A 21795-nucleotide genomic window follows, 5' to 3' on the forward strand; every position below is an offset into this window, starting at 1 on the left:
GAGATCAAGATAAAAAGGGGAATGTTGGGGGAAACAAGTGTGTTGTGTGATGCTTAAAATGCTTAAAGTGTTAATGATTAGTGGTTTGTGAGCCATGCCAGCCATGGACTCCGAAGGGGGGCCACGCCTGTGGCGGGCTGGGAGTGGAATTTCCCTGAAGCTCAGGGTTTTTGCCCTCCTTCCTAGGCTGGATGGACAGGATTGTGTGTGGAACTCTTTGGAGTCCTAAAGGGGGGAGTGTGCGCTATGTTTGGGGAAGTATGCTGTACTTACATTCCCAACAACACAGCACCAGACGGCTCAGTGACCAGGGCACTCGAGGGTCTCCGGACCCTCTCCAAAACAATGCATGCACACTCCGGGATCAGTAACATCTGGGATGCCTGGCTGACCTCAGCGTTCGGACAGTGGAAAGGCTTAATGGGCTCGCTTTTATTATCCTTTGCTACTTTTGCTGCGATTTTAGTTACTTGTGGGTGTTGTTGTATTCCCTGCCTGCGCGCACTGTCAGTTCATCTCATCACTACCGTGATAGAGAAGCGGGATGGCACCTATGCGCGGATGATGCCTCTCCTGCCTGTCGGGCCGGAGAGGGGCAAAGGTCATTTGGACAGCTTTGAACTACGACTCCCCCGCCAATAGGGTGATCTCCTTGCGGAGACCAAAAGGGGGAATGCAAAATTTCATAAATAAGGCAAAATATTACTAATCAGCATAATCAGGGTGATCTCCTTGCGGAGATCAAAAAGGGGAATTGAGGGAATAATTAAAAAATAAAGGGAATGATTCTATAATGCTGTAACTAATCAAAACGAGAAATGACTGGCGCACCGGCAAGGCAAGGCTACCTAATCGGAACAGATAGGGAGGGCGACAGAGAATATAGAAAAAATAACCTTTAAAATACTGATTATGACCCCAGTGGTCTTAATGCAACAAAATATTAGGATCATTACAGGCTGTGCCTGTCCTCCTGTTGCTGCCAGGACTTTTGTTTGATTGATGGCAGTTTCACACCTCTGTGATGCACAGCTACCCATCCCCCAGCACACTGTGAAATCCAGACGTCACACCTTGGGCAGATCTGCAGGTCACATGCTGTTCTTTTTATTTTAGCTTAATCACAAAACCTGTCTGCTCAAGGAAGTGTGCTTTCATTTTATAGAAATTAGCAAAAAAATAAATAAAACATATCAGTATCACAGAGGTCAAAGCAACGCCATCGGAGAAAATAGCAGGCCGAATCTGCAGCGACATTACACAAAAAACATACAATGTACATGGGGAATCAGGGTTCGATTCTGCAGAGGGAGTCTGAGAAACGGCCCCCTCTCATTTGTAAATTTCTTATGTTCTTATGACATTTGTGAACAAACATACATTGGAGACTGATGTGTAAGCATGTTTTCACTCTATTCATTTAATTCTATTTTTTATAAATAAATCAGTCTTTTGTTTCAATATATTTTGTGAATATGTGTCTTTCATATTTGCAGGTCAGTCAGTGTGTGAGATATTTTGTATAGATATGGCAGGCTTTTGTGAAGGTTTCCATGTCACACACAAAGGCTTATTTGAGCTACCAGTCTGAGTAAATGCAAATGTGCCAGGCTTCACAGGTAATTGGTGTGTTTGCACAACAAAAGCAGGAGGGCAATGGAGCTAATGGCTCAGCGAGAATCTGCGGCAGGCCTAGTAGTGCTAGAAAATTTAGGCAAATTTGTGCAGGTTTAGTAGTTCTAGCATTAATGACTTTATTTTGGAAGTTTTTTTTTTTTTAACCAGTAATGCCGATAGCCCCATTGGATGAAGAGCAATACACCAAAATTTTAGGAACATTTTAGACTGAGCCTATCCTCCTGCTAATACTAGTAGTCACTGTATGTCAATTTGTCTGTGTCAGAACAGTACGGATTAGAACAATCTGTGGTGCCATCTGTAATGCGATCTGGGCCCTTTAAGGCTGGCTCGCTGCAAATAGTGAGCGAGTGCGAGTGTGCGTTAGAGCAAGACGGGGGCGGGGTGGCAATTTCAGGCAGAAATTTCAGGGTAAAAAGGGGGAAATCGAAATTGGATCATACTGGCAATGTTGCTCAGAATCGCTGTAGCTTTCCGATGGTATGTGGGGCGACACATAAGAAAACAAACATTCATTATTACATTCTATTTACGTTAAATTGCGATCTTCCACATTAATCAAAAGGTAAAACTGACATAATTACAGCTCCGATATCTTATATTAACAACTCCGAGCTATTAGCTAAGTTCTCCCCAAACGAGCTTGATGGGCTGAATGGCCTCCTCTCGTTTGTAAATTTCTTATGTTCTTATTAAAGTCACCCGAGAGTCACAAAATTTTGCCAGTTTTGAAATGGCAAAGACAGACACAAATCAAATTTATATGAGCAGCAACATAAGAGATCTGTTGTTTGGGTTAATTATATTAGAGTATACTATATTCATATGTGGTGTGGTGGCGAATTCGTGCAGAAGTTTTAGAACTGCACTATTCATTTATCACTCTATTTAGAAATATAAATTATAAAAGTTCTTAAAAGATTCATCCTTCTTAAAAGTTACTTTGTTTCACATTTGAAATCGTCTTTCAAAGTGTCCCTCACAATGCCACTGGGGGTGGCGTGGGCGGGGCTACGTGGGGGGGGGGGGCGGGGGACGCGGTCAGAATGGTATATTAAGAGGAGACCTCCACATGTACAGTTACTCTACCTCTGCTTCCAGCGAGACAAGAGCTCCAGACTCTGTAGAAGATTTCATCTATTGTTGAAGAATTTATCAAGAATGGCTTCCAAATTGTAAGTTATGATCAATTTATTATAGCATTTGAATCTGTAAGAACTGTGGATAAATTTGTTCTTCCTTGTATGTACTTTACTTATGTATTTTTGTATGTATTTTTTTAACTTAAAATGCATCCATTACATAACTAAAACAATTTTTTGAAGCAATTTAAGGGTAGAATACTATTTTTTCATTTGCAGTGTTCACAAAAGGCTTATATTGCTTAATATCAATGTAACTAAATAGTCAACATGATTATGATTAAGAAATTTATTGTCATATGCATGGTAAAAACAGTCAGTTACACCATACAATCAGTGCTTGAAGTGGGAAAAAATAAGTGCATGAACTCTAATTTTCCGACATTTGACATTTGTGCGGTGAAAAAAAAATCAAGTCTTTAGGATGTGTTGGTTCAAAAACTATTTTAATTTAATCATTCTTCCAAGCAATAACCTATAGGCATAGGCTACTTTTTTCTAATTCACAAATGGAATACTGAAAAACCATTAAAACAACATGAACCAGACCAGTGTGATACTTGTAGGCCTAACAATAGACTAGGGCTAAAGCTGATGCGATTGGTTGGGACTCAGTGGATGCATATGATAGGGCACTGTCGTGGCTCATGGGTAATGTAGTCTTTTATCGGTCTTGTGATATTGTCTATTCTTGGGCCACTGTCGCTGAGTCGGATCAGATTCAGTAAGTACCGGAACGCAGAAAAAAGTGGCGGAACCCAAAAGACGAAAATACAGAAGTTCCGGAACTGCGTTCCGCTGCGTTCCGGCCCACTTCAAGCACTGCATACAATGAAAATCTTACTCCACGTGTTCCGTCGCATTGCCCTAAAGATAGAACAGTAAACACAGAGTGACAATACAATGTGCATTACAAAAATAAATAATATTTAGACAAAGGCTATTGTGTAAACACATAAACCTTCAGAAATAATTTACAGTATTGTGCAAAAGAGCAATTAAATGAGACCTGAAGTGAATATAAAGTTCACCGACTGGCCCATGTGGTGTACAGAGTCTGCAGAAATTGTTCTGTGTGTGTGCATGTGTGTGCATGGGTGGAGAGTGGTTATGGTTCTCCTTGTTCACAGGGTAATTGTCCTGACAATTACGTCAGTGTTATGGGGGGAAGGGATAGTGGGTGTGAATCATTCACCGGCCTGATGGCCTGTGAATAAAAACTGTTCTTTAATCTGGTGGTTCTTGATTTCACACTTCTGTAGCATCTGCCTGAAGGCAGAAGTGTGAACAGTCTTTGCTGAGGGTGGCTATTGTCTCTAATGATGCTACGGGCTTTCCTGATGACTCTAGGGTGATAGTTGTCCTCCAGTGATGGTAGAGCGGCTCCAATAATGGTTTGGGCAATTCTCACCACCCGTTCCAAGGCTTTCCGGTCCTTTGCAGTTGAGTTCCAAAACCAAACTGTGATGTTGCTGGTGAGAATACTCTCAATAGTACTTCTGTAGAAGTTTTAAAAAATTCTGGTTGCCATTCCAAATTTCCTCAGCCTTCTTAGGAAATACAAACGCTGTTGAGACCAGCTTATTGATGTTGTGAGACCAAGTGAGGTCATCCCTCAAGTGAACACCAAGATATTTAAATGTCTTCACTCTCTCCACCTCCTTCTCTCCAATATGCAGTGGTGTGTGTTGTTTTTGTTTCTTCCATGGGTCTACAATCATCTCCTTGGTTTTGTCAGCATTTAGGGGGAGATTATTGTCCTGACACTAAACTCACCACCTCTCTCCTATATGCTGTCTCATCACTACCAGTAATCACTCCAGTGACCATTGTATCATCAGCAAATTTGATGATACTGGTGTTGTTCTGTGATGCAGTACAGTCAGAAGTAAAGAGGGTATAAAGCAGGGGACTAAACACGCAACCTTGAGGAGTCCCTGTGTTGAGAATTTGTACAGCAGAGGAGCGGCCCCCAATCCGAACTGACTGTAGTCTACCTGTACTTGTTTCTGTAGTTGTGATAGATGTAGTTAACTAATTACTTTTCTCAGTCTGGGACCCATCAGGATGAGAATAAATATGCAAATGTTATTTATCCAAACCAGAGAGGAATGAACAATGGAGAGGATGACTGGAATGTTTCCTTATTCAACTAAAAATCATGAATCACATCTAATCTTGAGTAACACTTCCATGACTTAACTGTCAATAAATGTTTTTTTTTTTTTTTTATCCCCAGTGCTTCCAACAGGCATTTCCTGCTCTGCCCCGTGTGCAAGAAGACACAGGCAAGCCTCTCGGTGCATCTGACTAGGGTGTGCATGAAGAGATCTTCGAAAGAAGCCATCCAAGAAGTAGTGGAGAAGGCAAAGCAGGATGCGCTTGAAGTTCTGCAGTGGGGCAGGGTGTTCAGCTACAGGCACCTGCGAGACATTATGGATGATGCTAATCCTATGAGCAGGTTGGTGGGAAAACTCTTCAGTCTTTTTTACACATCTCGCTTCGTTTCTTCAGTATGACATTTACTAACAGTTTTTTTTATTTACTTATTTATCTGAAAGGATGATCCAGGAGCTGGAGCGTCGCCACATGGTGGTGCCTGACACCCCCTCCCCAGCAGTAGCGGCGCAGACCAGCAGTGTTCCTGTGATGGCTGGTACAACCGTGCAGCGACCGGAGAGCTCGGCGACTGAGCAGTCGGAGGACGCAGTCAGTGTCAGCAACGGCGAGATCTTTCAAGTGTGAGTATGAGTGTCTCGGATTTGCAGCTTCATTGATACCTTTTGCTTTTGCTTGTGAGCCAATTGAAGGTGCAATTTTAAGACGAAATATGTTTTCCACATGGCAGTACCCGGGAGGTGCAGTGGCCACAGACCTCCAGGCACATGATGCAGGAGAAGGGACTGCACCGGAAACATTCTCTGGACCATCCCCTCCTGAAGGGCTTCGCCGCATACTTGGAGAAGGATCTCCTGATTGAGAATTTCAAGCAGACGGTGAGGTCTCCCATAAAAGTTCACTCTATTATTTTTTGGAGCTTTATATCTACGCAATATATTCATTAAGTAATGCCGATTTTATTTTCCAGGTGGAAAACGTCAGCAGGTTCATGTTTTTTGTGAACCCTGAAGAGCCATCCCTTGAATTTCTGAGGGAGAGGGAGAGGACGAAGCTCTTCTTTCGGGAGCTGACTGAGGCTGGTCTCTCCAGGCAGACTCAGGTCAACTACATGAAGAGCCTGAAGAGGTTGGTAGCATGTAGATTTTTAACAGTATATTGTAGGTTTGTGTTGTATTGTCGTATCTGTTTTCTTCAAGGAAGTTCAGTCCTCCCACTATTGTCATGGTGGCATGTACAAGTTTATGTACATATGGATACTTACATACATGTCCTTCCTCTGACAGATTCCTCAAGTACCACACCGTGGCCACCGACCTCCGGCGTGACAACATTGCCTTGTGGAATGAGGCAATGTTCTTCGTGGAGTACCTGGGCTCACTCCAGCAGAGCTCTGCAAAGTTGGTGAGTAAGGAGATGACGCAATGGAGGTAAGTTCAACTGTCAACACCCGTTAAATTCCATATTATGATTTGATTATACATCTCCTCTACTGTGTTTAACACACTCATAATGTTTTTATTTTTATCTCCCTCACTGCTCCTGGAGTGCACTGCATGGAGAAGCAGAGCCATTTTACATTGTGAGCACATTTTATTAAAATGTGTACTGTATTGATTAGGATTGACAGTAATTGAATTTTCTTCTCCCACCCACATAGTCATGTCATTCTCACGGGGATGAGCCCAGAGAAGAGTCCAGAGGACTGCTGGGCCGTGCTGAGGGCTGCCAAGAACGACTTCTTGGCAGTCCTTGGCAAGGTGTATCCGGAGGAGATGCCCCTGGAGTGTGCAGAGTGCTGCCTTGTCCTCTACTACCTGGAGGCCACGGTGATTCTGAAGCATCTCCAGCCACCAGGCGTGGTGGAGCACATGACCGTAAGTGTTGTATTCTTTTTGTCTTCACTTTTCCTTTTTGCCGATACTCTTATTTATCAGTGGGACATCATTGTATTGTGTAGGTCCAGGAGTGGATGACCAGGAGCACGTCCGAGGCCGACCATACGGTGATTGTGGTGAAGGAACACAAGACGTCGGCGCAGCAAGCGGCCACGTTTGCATTGTCCTCTGAGGAGGAGACGGTAAGTATATCAAGTTTGATAAGATTTATTTCATAGTTTATTTCAAGAGCAGCGATTTAATCTGTTTTCCTCTGCCAACAGTGGTTCGACATCTACTTCACCCAGGTACGGCCACAGCTCCTGAGCTCCAAGAGGAGCCGGACGACACTGGATGACCTGGGAGGAGACAAACGGTTCTTCGTCTCCACCGCAGGCAGGCCGGCGTTCAACGCTTCGAATGACCTCAACCGGCTGCACCAAAAGTGAGCTGATCGTCATGATTAATTCCCCCTATAATATGTTCTACATACGTGTTGTGTGAGACGTATTAATAAATGTATTTTTGTATTTTAGATACAAGCTGGATCCAGTCACCTACCAGACGGCCCGGCGCATCTTTGAGACGGCCACCAAGGACTTGACGGACCAAGAGAAGTCCTTGGTGGCCGATTACCTCACTCATTCCACTGCGACGGCTGACGAGCACTACCGGATGAAGCAGTCGCGGAATGTGGTGCTGGCCAGTAAGCTGCTGAAGAAGCTGGCAGGTGACTCAAGGTAGGCATGTTTTCTGTTTGTCAACACACTTACCAACATCAAGACACACAACCAAAGCCCTCACCACTGAACACTAACCTTAAACGTTTGTGGGGTTTTTTTTATTTTTTTTATTTTTATATTTATCTCAGCGCTGACTCCGCAGAGGAAGGACCCAGCTGTTCTGCCCGTGGTGCCGCACGGGATGCTGCCCTGGCATCCAACCAACAGATGGATGTCCAGGCAGCGTTCGATCAGCTCCTTCGGACCCACCCCGTGACCCTGGATGGCGACATCCCAGACAAGACAGCACGCTCGCAGACGTCGGGCCGGTTTCAGCGGCAGCTCTATGATCGCTGGCTGAAGGCCCAGATGAGGATGCGCGTACGGCATGTCTTGTGTGAGTATTGTTTGTAGCACTAATGACATTTTTTACTGTGAAACGGTCCTATCTACATAGGCTTCTTAACTAACAACAATTTACTTTGTTCTTGACAGCACACTTTGGCAGACGGCAGCCCACCGAGTCCCGGGTCGACGCTTGGATCAGGAACCAAGGCTGGAAAAGTAACGTTCCCAGCGCGGCCAGCGTTCTGAAGGACTGGAGACCAGTGGGTTCGGTGGACACTGCCGTGGACTCTAGCCACATCCAGGAGCTCATCCACAACCAGAAGTGGAAGGGACTTGTGGTGATGGACATTGCGGGGAAGGGGAAGGGAGTCTGCGCCACCCGGCAGTTCCAGGCTGGTGAGGTGGTGTGTGACTACCACGGGCCGGTAGTCACAGCCACTGAGGGCCAGCGGATTCACTCATCGACGAAGGAAGAAGAATCTGGCTACATGTTCTTCTTCCGGAACAGCCATAAGTCTGAGTGTGCCTGTCACCCGGGCATACAGCCTTTTGGCCGGCTGATTAATCATTCCCATAAGAAGGCCAACCTCCGGCCAAGACTGTACAGCCCAGCCGTCGGGGGACAGGATGTTATTTTGCTTTTGGCCCTGAACAGGATTAATGTTGGGGAGGAACTGTTGTTCGATTATGGGGTGCAGAGGAAATCGTTCAGGGGAGAGGGACTGAGAACCATTGAGAACATGTAGTTAATTTTTGGCAAGATCATCATTTTGATTGTTTGCTACTCTTCCCAAAAGTGATGTGGGTAGATTATTCCACCATGCAAGGTCGGGCAGATTATTCATTCATCAAATTTAAAGCTCTTAATTTCTAATCAATTGGCCCAAGTACATCCTGATTGCACTGTACTATTTTCTTGTATGCAGTTTTTATGTGAAATAACTCTTTAAATGTGAAATAAAGTGACACTTTTCTAGTATAATTGTTTTGGGTTTTTTTTTGACAATGTATAAAGTTTAAGACCTTGTCGTTGCCCCAAGTATTACAGTAGTTTAAGTGCGACACACAGGTCACTTACTCAAGCGGTTAACATCAACATCTGAGATGAGGGGTAACAGACTTCGGAAGGGCCTGACAATCTGTACGGATGCCTAGAATGAGGTCTGTTTGAGCTCCTACCTCAGGCTATAAAGCCAAATTAAGCATCAAATTAAAGCACAACATTTGTGGTCCACACAGAGACCAGACACATGTCAATAGCCCCAGCAGTTTTAGAGTAACCCTTCAAAATATTTGGAGCATTATAGACTGGGCCACTACCTATCTGATGCGTGGCACACTGACCTGTAATACACCGCAAATACACCAAAGCACGTGACGAACTGAAACACACAGCCCGTCTACTCAAATAATCACGCTTTTATTTTACAGTTTGCAAGGGAATTAGCAGGATAACCTTAGCAAAATCACAGAGGTCAAAGCAATGACAGACAATATAAAATGTACACAGGCAAATAAAGCTGACAACCTACAGTATTTGTGGAGAATAAAAACATGATGACCGTTTTAAGGAAAAATAACCTCAACTATTTTACCAGTGCGACCCACAGGTTACTTACTGAAGCGGTTAACATCAACATCTGAGATGACGGGTAACAGACTTCAGAAGGGCTAATTATGATATATATAGTTGATATACAATTAGAGTATTAAGCTTGTCCTAACTTATATTAAATTATAAAGTTATTAAACTTATATTAGACATATTATATATATGATGTTATTTATCAAAGACATTGAGCACTAAACAATGGAGATGACAATTGGAAATTCAACTAAAAGTAAGTAATAAGCAGAAGAAAACAGGGAACAGGGCCACACAGGCAAGTTAGCTGTAGTTGTGAGCAAATTACAATGATGCAAATATTTTTAATCCAACTATTTAGTTACAAATTCCTCAGCCTGGGAGTCATCAGCATTTGAATCAAGCAGGTCAGTTACTCAAGTCGTTAACATCGGCTTCTGAGATGAGGGCTATTGTTTCCTTGATTGCTGTTTTTCACCTCTCTGCGATGCACATGCACGGCTACCCATCCCCCAACTATCTGCCAGCGCAACAATTAGGCTGAGATCAGGTAAACAGAGTGACTAAAATAAATGTATTAAACAACCAGTAATGCCGAGCAATACACCAAAATATTCGGAACATTATACACTGAGTCTATCCTGCTAATATTAGTAGTCACTGTATGTCAATTTGTCTGTGTCACAACAGTACGGATTAGAACAATATATGGTACCATCAGTAATGCGATCTGGGCCCTTTAAGGCTGGCTCGCTCCAAATAGTGAGCGAGTGCGAGAGTGGGTTAGAGCAAGGCGGCGGGGAGGGGGGGCAAATTCAGGCAGAAATTTCAGGGTAAATACGGCGAAATCGAAATTGGATCATACTGCCAATATTGCTCAGAATCGCTGCAGCTTTCCGATGGTATGCGGGCCGTTGCGGTTGCTTACCGTGACCGACACATAAGAAAGCAAACATTATTTATTATCATCCTATGTATGTTAAATTATGATCTTCCACATTAATCAAGAGATTGTAAAACGGACAATATTACAGCTCCAATAGCTTATATTAAAGTCACCCAAGAGTCACAACATGGTTTTGAAATGGCAAAGACAGACAGAAATTAAATGTATATAAGCAAGCAACATAAGGGATCCGTTGTTTGGGTAAATTATATTATAGTATACTATATATATGTGGTGTGGTGGCGAATTCGTGCAGAAATTTCGGGGTAAAAACGGCGAAATCGAAATTGGATCATACTGCCAATATTGCTCAGAATCGCTGTAGCTTGGTATGCGGGCCGTTGCGGTTGCTTACCGTGACCGACACATAAGAAAGCAAACATTCTTTATTACCATCCTATGTATGTTAAATTACGATCTTCCACATTAATCAAGAGATTGTAAAACTGACAATATTACAGCTCCAATAGCTTATATTAAAGTCACACAAGAGTCACAACATGGTTTTGAAATGGCAAAGACAGACACAAATGAAATGTATGTCAGCAAGCAACATAAGGGATCTTTTGTTTGGGTAGATTTATATTATATTAAATAGGCTACTATATTTTTGTGGTGTGGTGGCGAAATCGTGCAGAAGTTTTATAACTGCACTATCGATTTATCACCTTATTTAGAAATAAAAATTCAGTTCTTATCCTTTTTAAAAGTTATATTGTTTGAAACTGTCTTCCAGTGGAAGTGTCCCTCAGAGTGACACCGGGGGTGGAGTGGGGTGGGATGGGGTGGGCGGGGCTACGAGGGGGCGGGGGGGCGGTCAGAATCGTATATTAAGAGGAGACCTCCGCATGTACAGTCACTCTACCTCTGCTTCCAGCGAGACAAGAGCTCCAGATTCTGCTCAAGATTTCATCTTTTGTTGAACAACTCGTGAAGAATGGCTTCCAAGGCGTAAGTAATTACGATCAATTTATTATTGCTTTTGAATGTGTAGAAACTGTGTTGTTCATCTTTGTATGTAGTTTACTGACACTGCTTAAGTCTCTTAAACTGACTACAGTACTATTGTTTAAACTTAAATTGCATCCACTACAAAACTAAAACAATATTTCGAAGCAACTTTTTTTAATTACAAAAACTCATCTTTTTAGAAAGACATTTTATAGATTCTCCTATTTAATCTCTTTATTTTTACTCTGTAGCACTTTCAGATTGCTAAAATATAAGGGCTTATATTGCTTGATATAAATGTAACTACAGTCGAACCTCGTTACAACATACCCCGTTTATAACGTTTACACCAATACAACGTTCAAATTTCGATGTCCCGAATTCGCGTATTGCATTATTCCATTTGCCGGTATCGCTTAGAACATACACCTTTACAGCGTAAACTTCGATATAACGTATGATTTTCAGAGGAAAATAGGCAAACTGACCATCGTTACAACGTACAGCCTCATCTTCCGAGCGCGTGCACAATTCAGAATCGGCTGTTGCCGGCCATCTACATCGCTTAGCAACGCCTAACTGTATGAACCTATCCTCACGAAGCATTCCACGCCGGCCGCACTTCTTGCATGCAGCCCCCGTTCCATTCATTTTGAGGGACCTGGTTACAACATACTATGGTTATAACGTACAAATTCTTAATGTCCCCCGAGGTACGTTGTAACGAAGTTCGACTGTAATTAGTAAAAATCTTTCAGTAGTTGTGATCATGTAGTTTACTAATTACTTTTCTCAGTCTGGGACCCATCAGGATGACAATAGATATGCAAATGTTATTTATCAAAACCACTGAGGAATGAACAATGTTGATGATGATGACTGGAATGGGTCCTGAAAATCATGAATTAAATCTAATCTTAAGTAACACTTCCTTGACTGTTACATAAAACTGTTAATTGTTTTTTTTTGTTGTTGTTTTTTTATATCCGCAGTACTTCCAACAGGCATTTCCTGCTCTGCCCCGTGTGCAAGAAGACACAGGCAAGCCTCTCGGTGCATCTGACTAGGGTGTGCATGAAGAGATCTTCGAAAGAAGCCATCCAAGAAGTAGTGGAGAAGGCAAAGCAGGATGCGCTTGAAGTTCTGCAGTGGGGCAGGGTGTTCAGCTACAGGCACCTGCGAGACATTATGGATGATGCTAATCCTATGAGCAGGTTGGTGGGAAAACTCTTCAGTCTTTTTTACACATCTCGCTTCGTTTCTTCAGTATGACATTTACTAACAGTTTTTTTTATTTACTTATTTATCTGAAAGGATGATCCAGGAGCTGGAGCGTCGCCACATGGTGGTGCCTGACACCCCCTCCCCAGCAGTAGCGGCGCAGACCAGCAGTGTTCCTGTGATGGCTGGTACAACCGTGCAGCGACCGGAGAGCTCGGCGACTGAGCAGTCGGAGGACGCAGTCAGTGTCAGCAACGGCGAGATCTTTCAAGTGTGAGTATGAGTGTCTCGGATTTGCAGCTTCATTGATACCTTTTGCTTTTGCTTGTGAGCCAATTGAAGGTGCAATTTTAAGACGAAATATGTTTTCCACATGGCAGTACCCGGGAGGTGCAGTGGCCACAGACCTCCAGGCACATGATGCAGGAGAAGGGACTGCACCGGAAACATTCTCTGGACCATCCCCTCCTGAAGGGCTTCGCCGCATACTTGGAGAAGGATCTCCTGATTGAGAATTTCAAGCAGACGGTGAGGTCTCCCATAAAAGTTCACTCTATTATTTTTTGGAGCTTTATATCTACGCAATATATTCATTAAGTAATGCCGATTTTATTTTCCAGGTGGAAAACGTCAGCAGGTTCATGTTTTTTGTGAACCCTGAAGAGCCATCCCTTGAATTTCTGAGGGAGAGGGAGAGGACGAAGCTCTTCTTTCGGGAGCTGACTGAGGCTGGTCTCTCCAGGCAGACTCAGGTCAACTACATGAAGAGCCTGAAGAGGTTGGTAGCATGTAGATTTTTAACAGTATATTGTAGGTTTGTGTTGTATTGTCGTATCTGTTTTCTTCAAGGAAGTTCAGTCCTCCCACTATTGTCATGGTGACATGTACAAGTTTATGTACATATGGATACTTACATACATGTCCTTCCTCTGACAGATTCCTCAAGTACCACACCGTGGCCACCAACCTCCGGCGTGACAACATTGCCTTGTGGAATGAGGCAATGTTCTTCGTGGAGTACCTGGGCTCACTCCAGCAGAGCTCTGCAAAGTTGGTGAGTAAGGAGATGACGCAAAGGAGGTAAGTTCAACTGTCAACACCCGTTAAATTCCATATTATGATTTGATTATACATCTCCTCTACTGTGTTTAACACACTCATAATGTTTTTATTTTTATCTCCCTCACTGCTCCTGGAGTGCACTGCATGGAGAAGCAGAGCCATTTTACATTGTGAGCACATTTTATTAAAATGTGTACTGTATTGATTAGGATTGACAGTAATTGAATTTTCTTCTCCCACCCACATAGTCATGTCATTCTCACGGGGATGAGCCCAGAGAAGAGTCCAGAGGACTGCTGGGCCGTGCTGAGGGCTGCCAAGAACGACTTCTTGGCAGTCCTTGGCAAGGTGTATCCGGAGGAGATGCCCCTGGAGTGTGCAGAGTGCTGCCTTGTCCTCTACTACCTGGAGGCCACGGTGATTCTGAAGCATCTCCAGCCACCAGGCGTGGTGGAGCACATGACCGTAAGTGTTGTATTCTTTTTGTCTTCACTTTTCCTTTTTGCCGATACTCTTATTTATCAGTGGGACATCATTGTATTGTGTAGGTCCAGGAGTGGATGACCAGGAGCACGTCCGAGGCCGACCATACGGTGATTGTGGTGAAGGAACACAAGACGTCGGCGCAGCAAGCGGCCACGTTTGCATTGTCCTCTGAGGAGGAGACGGTAAGTATATCAAGTTTGATAAGATTTATTTCATAGTTTATTTCAAGAGCAGCGATTTAATCTGTTTTCCTCTGCCAACAGTGGTTCGACATCTACTTCACCCAGGTACGGCCACAGCTCCTGAGCTCCAAGAGGAGCCGGACGACACTGGATGACCTGGGAGGAGACAAACGGTTCTTCGTCTCCACCGCAGGCAGGCCGGCGTTCAACGCTTCGAATGACCTCAACCGGCTGCACCAAAAGTGAGCTGATCGTCATGATTAATTCCCCCTATAATATGTTCTACATACGTGTTGTGTGAGACGTATTAATAAATGTATTTTTGTATTTTAGATACAAGCTGGATCCAGTCACCTACCAGACGGCCCGGCGCATCTTTGAGACGGCCACCAAGGACTTGACGGACCAAGAGAAGTCCTTGGTGGCCGATTACCTCACTCATTCCACTGCGACGGCTGACGAGCACTACCGGATGAAGCAGTCGCGGAATGTGGTGCTGGCCAGTAAGCTGCTGAAGAAGCTGGCAGGTGACTCAAGGTAGGCATGTTTTCTGTTTGTCAACACATTTACCAACATCAAGACACACAACCAAAGCCCTCACCACTGAACACTAACCTTAAACGTTTGTGGGTTTTTTTTAATTTTTTTTATTTTTATATTTATCTCAGCGCTGACTCCGCAGAGGAAGGACCCAGCTGTTCTGCCCGTGGTGCCGCACGGGATGCTGCCCTGGCATCCAACCAACAGATGGATGTCCAGGCAGCGTTCGATCAGCTCCTTCGGACCCACCCCGTGACCCTGGATGGCGACATCCCAGACAAGACGGCACGCTCGCAGACGTCGGGCCGGTTTCAGCGGCAGCTCTATGATCGCTGGCTGAAGGCCCAGATGAGGATGCGCGTACGGCATGTCTTGTGTGAGTATTGTTTGTAGCACTAATGACATTTTTTACTGTGAAACGGTCCTATCTACATAGGCTTCTTAACTAACAACAATTTACTTTGTTCTTGACAGCACACTTTGGCAGACGGCAGCCCACTGAGCTCCGACCGAAACAGGATTGTCCTACAAGGTGGAATTCCACCTACTACATGTTGAAAAGCTTTATTGCCAGTAAAAATGCCATAATCCCCACCCTGGCCGTCACCAATGCACCTGGCCGCCACCTGTCCCAGGAGGAATGGACCACAGTGCAAGAAATGTGCACAATCTTGCAACCATTTGAGGAAGTCACTGTGGAACTCAGTGCAGAAAGGTATGTAGCTCAGTTGCACAGCAGTATATTTCTTTAGCATGCATGCATAGTACTTGATAGTAAATTATGAATATTTTATACCATATTAGAAATCTGTGTAATACACTGGAGTATATATCATTGTCAGTAGATTTCTGTAGCCTGCATGCCAATTTCCTGATAAAAAATTATGGATATTTGATACCACAATAGATATCTGTTTAATACATTGTAATATTTATCATTGTTTCAGCTTTAAAATTGTAACATTAAAGTTTTTTTTTTTTCCTTTTCACCAGCTACTTGACAGCCTCGAAGGTCATAGTGCTGGCCAGGGGACTTCAAAGAGCCACCGCTGATTTCCGGCGAAACACTACAACAGCGGCAGCGCAAGGTGTGATCGACAGTCTGTGTGCGAGTATGTCATCGCGATTCCACAGGATTCATGCCAACCACATACTAGCAGATACTGCTGCACTTGACCCGCGTTTTAAGAGGATGGCCTTCCCTGATGGCAGAACAGCAGATGAGACGTTTGAAAGGCTGTCAACTGCAGCAGCAAGAATTAGCAGTGGCACACCCATCCAACAGCAACCAGCTGTGGAAGGACTGGAAGGAGCAGGCAGTGGTGCTGGATCAATAGTTTGGAGCTATTTCCATGAGGAAGTAAGGGTGGCAACAATAATTCACATTTTTTTCTCTAAAAATCTCTAGAATGAAATCAGTCTGATATCTCAGTCTAAAACTTCCACTAGCTGTAAATCACTGCATTTAATCTGTACATACTGCACATACTGTACATATGCAAATCTACTATTGTCACTTCTAATTAAATGCTAAACTGCATTTCATTACTCTGTTCTCTTACACTGTGTAATGACAAAAGTTGAATCTAATTTAATCTAATCTAATCACATAAAAATGGTATCTCCCATTGTTATATCTCCCACCCCTATGAGCAGGTAGCTGGAACAGTGGAAGCCAGGAATCCCACCGCCGATGCTGTCATGGAGGTGCGAGCCTACCTGGAGGAGCCTCTTCTTCCAACACATGAGGATCCCCTCAAGTGGTGGGAGAATCGAGCCCCTGTTTACCCCAGGCTTAGCAAGTTGATGGCCAAGAAGCTTTGTGTTGTGGCGACATCAGTTCCCTCTGAGAGAATATTCTCGAAAACTGGACAGATAATCTCAGAGAGGAGAAGTCGCCTTAAGCCCAAAAAGGTCAGAGCTCTTGTCTTCCTTAATGCAAATTTGCCCAAGGACAAGAAAGAGAGGCAGAAAAAGCCATAAAGTAAGGAACTGCTTTGTATTTATTTACATTGCATTTTGTGTTCATTTAAAACTTGAAGGGGCTGATCTCTTATTTGCAAAGTTTACAGTAGTTATAGTAGTAATAGTGGACTGTATGTAGACATTTCCATTTTATTTATTCTAATTTTATCTACAGTATATATCTAAAACTTTAAATATTTTTTGTTTTCTATCAAAATGTTCTTGTGTGATAACAATGTTCTTGTGTGGAAGTGTTTGTAGTAAAAGCTGTTTTGCACAGAAATTCATTGCAGCCGGCTTTGTTTTTGATGTTTATTTGTGAGTAGGTATTGTATGAATAACATAAGTCAACGTAGCTTTACACATACACACACTTTGTACTAAAGGTAAATCCAAAATAGTGATGTCACTGTCTAAGCAGAGGGATGTTGTGCAACCCTATGGAATATAGTCCACACATGACAAATGAGGTAATAATCAATATTTCAGAATAATTCAAACTCAGATATTGGTGTGTGATATCTGAGTTTTAATTATTTGACTACAAATCTCACCTCATCATTCCTCCCAGTGATTATTTCCAGGATAAACTGAGATGCCCCAAAGCTGGCTTCTTAAAACTGACTAAATATTTAAAAAGAGCCAAAAGAGCCGTTCTTTTGAATGGCTCTTTGAAAGGAACGGATCGCCAAGATCCGGATCCCCTCACAGAGCCATAAATCCCATCACTATTACTCTGATGGACCGCGCCTCTCTGAGTGACCGCGCCTCAAAAGAAAAAAGAAACTTAAATCTCGCGGTATTTTCTGCTGCTTGGGGCAGAATTTTCAGCGCCCCAAGACCATAAAATTCTGAGAGACTGATTGGCCGCATATTTATTAATTTACCCTAGCAACAGTACATGACGGGCTATTTGGCTGCACTCAGGGGGCGCTTTTTCTCAGCGCCCCATGACAGAAACTCACTGGTGAATGAATGTCACTAGGTGGGAAATGTTGTATATGTTATTCATATCGCATGTAGGCACATACTGGTGGGTAAACCGAATTTAAAAACTTAATTTGTAAAAATATATTTTACATTTTTAGCCCCTCTTATCCTATGCAAGCAGTGCCGGCCGCCACTGCTTGAAACCATGCTATTGTCTTTGGCTCGTCTTTGATTTGAAAATAGCTTGAGCAGCGTTGCCGGCAAAATTCAAAAACTTCTTTAGACAAATGAGATGTCAATCAGCATCAGGATCTGCCAGCAGCAAATAAAACTTTGGGGTGGCACCCGGGGTGGCCAATCGGATGTCAGGGGTGTCCAGTGCCACCACGGACACCCCTCTGGTTCTGCCACTGGTAAAAAGTTAATGTAAATCACCTATTACCCACTGTAATCCTTTCTATACCCACCCCTGTAGACTTCACAGAGCATCACTGCCAACAAAATAAGAGGGTTACAGTTAAAGAGGGTAAAAAATTCATGTAAAACTTGCCAATCCAGGTTTTCAGCACCATGGACAGCAACCTAATGTTGTTTAAAAGACCATTATTATGCTCATATTCACTGTTAATAATTCAATTTTTAGGGTCTACAAGAATATATTTACATGCTTCAATGTTCTAAAAGCACATATTTTTTCTCATAATGTACATCTCTATTCACCCTCTGCCTGAAATTCTCCATTAGGGCTTTTAATCCCGCCTGGGTGATGAGCCTGCTGTGCCCTGATTGTTCAGCGTACCCTACATACCCCTACAGACAGATCCTTGCAGGTAGGCAGCCAATTAGGATTGTGTTACGAGGTGGATGTGTTGGCGCCCACTCCTGGGTTATTCCCTGCCCTGTGATGGGCTGGTGACCATAACACCTGAACTGTTGACGGTAGTTTGGCTTGACGCCAAAACCCCTGGAAACCCTCGTGTCTGTGCTTCCTTCCAGGTCTCCCTTTTAGCCAGGCTGCCATAGTTACTTTAGTACTGCCGGAGGTTAGGTTAGGTGTAGGGCAATAACTCTTCTCCATCTTCTCTTTTCCAAGCTGATCCTGAGCCGACACTACACCACTTGAACCCTCACCTGGACTCCTTGGAGATAACTACATGAAACCAACTGGGACTTTAAAACTTTCTTGATTTAATTAGTGACTGGGCCGATACCTGGCAGATGAAATTTAACATAGACAAATGTAAGGTACTCCATATAGGGAGCAGAAATATAAAGTACAGGTATTTTATGGGACCTACTGAAATAAAGGTAGCTGATATATGAGAAAGACCTTGGTGTGTATGTTGATGCTTCCATGTCTCATTCTCGCCAGTGCGGGGAAGCAATAAAAAAGGCCAATAGGATGTTGGGGTATATCTCCAGGTGTGTGGAGTTTAAGTCAAGGGAGGTAATGCTAAGATTATACAATTCCTTGGTGAGACCTCACCTAGAATATTGTGTGCAGGTTTGGTCGCCATATTTTAAAAAGGACATTGCGGCCTTAGAAAAGGTGCAACGTAGGGCCACAAGAATGATTCCTGGTCTTAGAGTAATGTCATACAAGGAAAGGTTAGTTGAGCTAAATCTGTTCAGCCTCAAGCAAAGGAGACTGAGGGGGGACATGATCCAGGTCTATAAGATTCTAACAGGTTTGGATGCTGTTCAACCGAATAGTTACTTCAGCATTAGTTCAAATACAAGAACTCGTGGTCATAGGTGGAAATTAGCGGGAGAACATTTCAAATTGGATTTAAGGAAGCACTTCTTTACACAGCGTGTAGTCAGAGTATGGAATAGTCTTCCTGTTAATGTAGTGCAAGCTGAATCCTTGGGTTCCTTTAAATCAGAGCTAGATAAGATTTTAACAACTCTGAGCTATTAGTTAAGTTCTCCCCAAGCGAGCTCGATGGGCCGAATGGCCTCCTCTCGTTTGTATAGTTCTTATGTTTTTATATGGAATCAAATTATTGTCAATGTTAATGCAGTTTCAGAATCAGAATAACTTTATTGTCATTGTAACAAGTACAACGTAATTAGGTGCAATCCCCATGTCGGACATAAAAAATCTATATAAATAACAACATGTCAGTGTAGACAACATTCACTCTACATGGGACAATATTGCACAAGTCCTTATTGCACATGAGGTAGAATTGAGGTGAAGAAAAAAAAAATTAACTGATATTCAATGCCCTGATGGCAACAGGGTAGAAGCTGCTGTATAGTCCATTTGTCCTAGCTTTAATGCTCCTATATCTTTTGCCTGATGGCAGCAGTTGGAACAGATCATGAGCAGGGTGTGAGGGGTCTTTTAAAATGTTTTTCGCTCTGCTGAGGAAGCGTGAGTTGTGCAGTTCTTCTAGAGTGGGTAAATGACAGCCGATGATCTGCTGGGCGGTTCCTACGATCCTCTGTAATGTTTTTCTCTGTGCTAGTGTACAGCTGGAAAACCACGTGCAGAGGCAGTAGCACAGGATGCTCTCAATGGAACAGCGATAGAAGGACACCAGCAGTTTTTGAGAGATGTTGTTTTTCCTGAGGACTCTCAGTTCTGTTGAGTTTGTGCCCCAGGACAGGTCGTCAGTGATACGAACACCCAGGAAGCGGAAGTCCAACACCCTCTCCACACAGTCCCCACTGATGTAAAGTGGTTTGGTGTCTGTTTTCTTTTTCCTGAAATCCACAACAATTTCCTTGGTCTTTGCTGTGTTCAGGAGCAGGTTGTTGTCAGTGCACCACGATGTCAGCCGCGCCACTTCGTGCCTGTAAGCAGACTCCTCTCCCCCAGAGATGAGCCCCACCACAGTGGTGTCATCTGCAAATTTGACAAAGGTGTTGCTGTTGTGTGCGGGAGCACAGTCGTGTGTGTACAACGTGAAGAGCAGGGGGCTCAGCACGCAGCCCTGGGGGGAGCCAGTGCTGACAGTGATTGCTGAGGAGATATGGGGGCCCACCCTAACCCTTTGTTTACGGTCTGTCAGGAAGTCCTTAATCCACAGACAGGTGGAGAAGGGGAGTCCCAGGTGTGACAGTTTGCATACCAGTCTGTGGGGGAGGATGGTGTTAAAAGCAGAGCTAAAGTCAATGAAGAGGAGACGTGCGTAGTTCCCCTGATGCTCCAGATGGGACAGGGTAGCATGAAGAGCAACAGCTACCGCATCCTCCGTAGACCTATTTGCTCTGTAGGCATCAAAGGTGGGAGGGATAAAGGACATGATATGACTCCGGACCAGTCTTTCAAAGCACTTCATCAGGACTGGGGTGAGCGCTACTGGCCGGTAGTCATTCAGGCAGGTTACGGATGATTTTTTTGGTAAGGGGACTATGGTTGAGGATTTCAGACAGGGTGGACAAGTCATTAGACTCGCCTTTCATGCTCCCCGGTCGCCCAGAGGAGGATGGGGTCCCCTTCCGAGTCTAGGTTCTTCTCAAGGTTTCTTCCTGCTAGAGGGAGTTTTTCCTTGCCACTGTCGCCTCAGGCTTGCTTGCTGGGGTTCTGGCCGGTTAAACGTAAAGTGCTTTGTGACAATGACTGTTGTTAAAAGTGCTATATAAATAAAATTGAATTGAACTGAACTGCAATAACTCCTAATGACTCTGAAACAAATTAGTCCAGCAAGCATTAAACTCATTGGGCCGGTTTACCAGACAGAGACTAAGCCTAGTCCTAGAATAAAAAGGTCTTTTAATCCAGAATAACTGAAGTATGCTTTCTCAGTCAAGGATTGAAACGGTTTTGGACTTAGCCTAGTCCTGAACTAATTGAGCCAATTTCCTGATGGAAGATTAGAGTGACTGCAGGAGTAAATGATGCCTTAAATTAAGCCTCCAAGGAGGCAGGTTTAACTTCAGATTAATGCTGCTTGTCAGAAAAGACACATGGATTATTTAACCTATTTCAGTTAAGATCAACGAGTACCACTGTCATGACGGCTGACGGCGCGGCTGCAATTAATTACCACCACGCCTACCCAACTACTTAAACTTATTGTTGGTCATGCCACTTCCGAGCGATTCTCACCCTTGTCTTTGTTACAGCTCCG

At 43.7% G+C, this 21795-nt stretch overlaps 2 protein-coding genes and 1 long non-coding RNA gene across 3 annotated transcripts; all 3 read left to right on the forward strand.

Annotated features, from left to right (window-relative positions):
• Positions 1-6419: 6419 nt before the first annotated feature.
• On the forward strand, positions 6420-8827 carry LOC140582764 (uncharacterized). The gene is made up of 7 exons (XM_072707076.1): positions 6420-6480; positions 6559-6775; positions 6859-6978; positions 7060-7220; positions 7312-7515; positions 7647-7894; positions 7993-8827. Exons 1-7 carry the CDS (start codon positions 6455-6457, stop codon positions 8589-8591), a joined length of 1575 nt encoding a protein of 524 aa, XP_072563177.1. The 5' UTR covers positions 6420-6454; the 3' UTR covers positions 8592-8827.
• Positions 8828-13719: 4892 nt separating this feature from the next.
• On the forward strand, positions 13720-15211 carry LOC140582765 (uncharacterized). Its single transcript, XM_072707077.1, has 6 exons — positions 13720-13780; positions 13859-14075; positions 14159-14278; positions 14360-14520; positions 14612-14815; positions 14947-15211. The coding sequence occupies exons 1-6, from the start codon at positions 13755-13757 to the stop codon at positions 15209-15211; spliced, it is 993 nt and encodes a 330-aa protein (XP_072563178.1). The 5' UTR covers positions 13720-13754.
• A 139-nt stretch (positions 15212-15350) lies between these two features.
• On the forward strand, positions 15351-17426 carry LOC140582951 (uncharacterized). The gene is made up of 3 exons (XR_011985755.1): positions 15351-15533; positions 15812-16178; positions 16475-17426. It is a non-coding gene; the product is annotated as an uncharacterized lncRNA (long non-coding RNA).
• The last annotated feature ends 4369 nt before the right edge of the window (positions 17427-21795 follow it).

Source organism: Paramormyrops kingsleyae, chromosome 25 (genome assembly GCF_048594095.1).
Source record: "Paramormyrops kingsleyae isolate MSU_618 chromosome 25, PKINGS_0.4, whole genome shotgun sequence".
Taxonomy (NCBI): domain Eukaryota; kingdom Metazoa; phylum Chordata; class Actinopteri; order Osteoglossiformes; family Mormyridae; genus Paramormyrops; species Paramormyrops kingsleyae.

Bases quoted from the DNA above. Each gene is read 5' to 3' on its own strand.
- LOC140582764 (XM_072707076.1), top strand. From the start codon at position 6,455: ATGGAGAAGCAGAGCCATTTTACATT. The intron at 6,481-6,558 runs GTGAGCACATTT...CCACCCACATAG, and splicing joins AAGCAGAGCCATTTTACATT to TCATGTCATTCTCACGGGGA. The intron at 6,776-6,858 runs GTAAGTGTTGTA...TGTATTGTGTAG, and splicing joins GCGTGGTGGAGCACATGACC to GTCCAGGAGTGGATGACCAG.
- LOC140582765 (XM_072707077.1), top strand. From the start codon at position 13,755: ATGGAGAAGCAGAGCCATTTTACATT. The intron at 14,279-14,359 runs GTAAGTATATCA...CTCTGCCAACAG, and splicing joins TGTCCTCTGAGGAGGAGACG to TGGTTCGACATCTACTTCAC. The intron at 14,816-14,946 runs GTAGGCATGTTT...TATTTATCTCAG, and splicing joins AAGCTGGCAGGTGACTCAAG to CGCTGACTCCGCAGAGGAAG.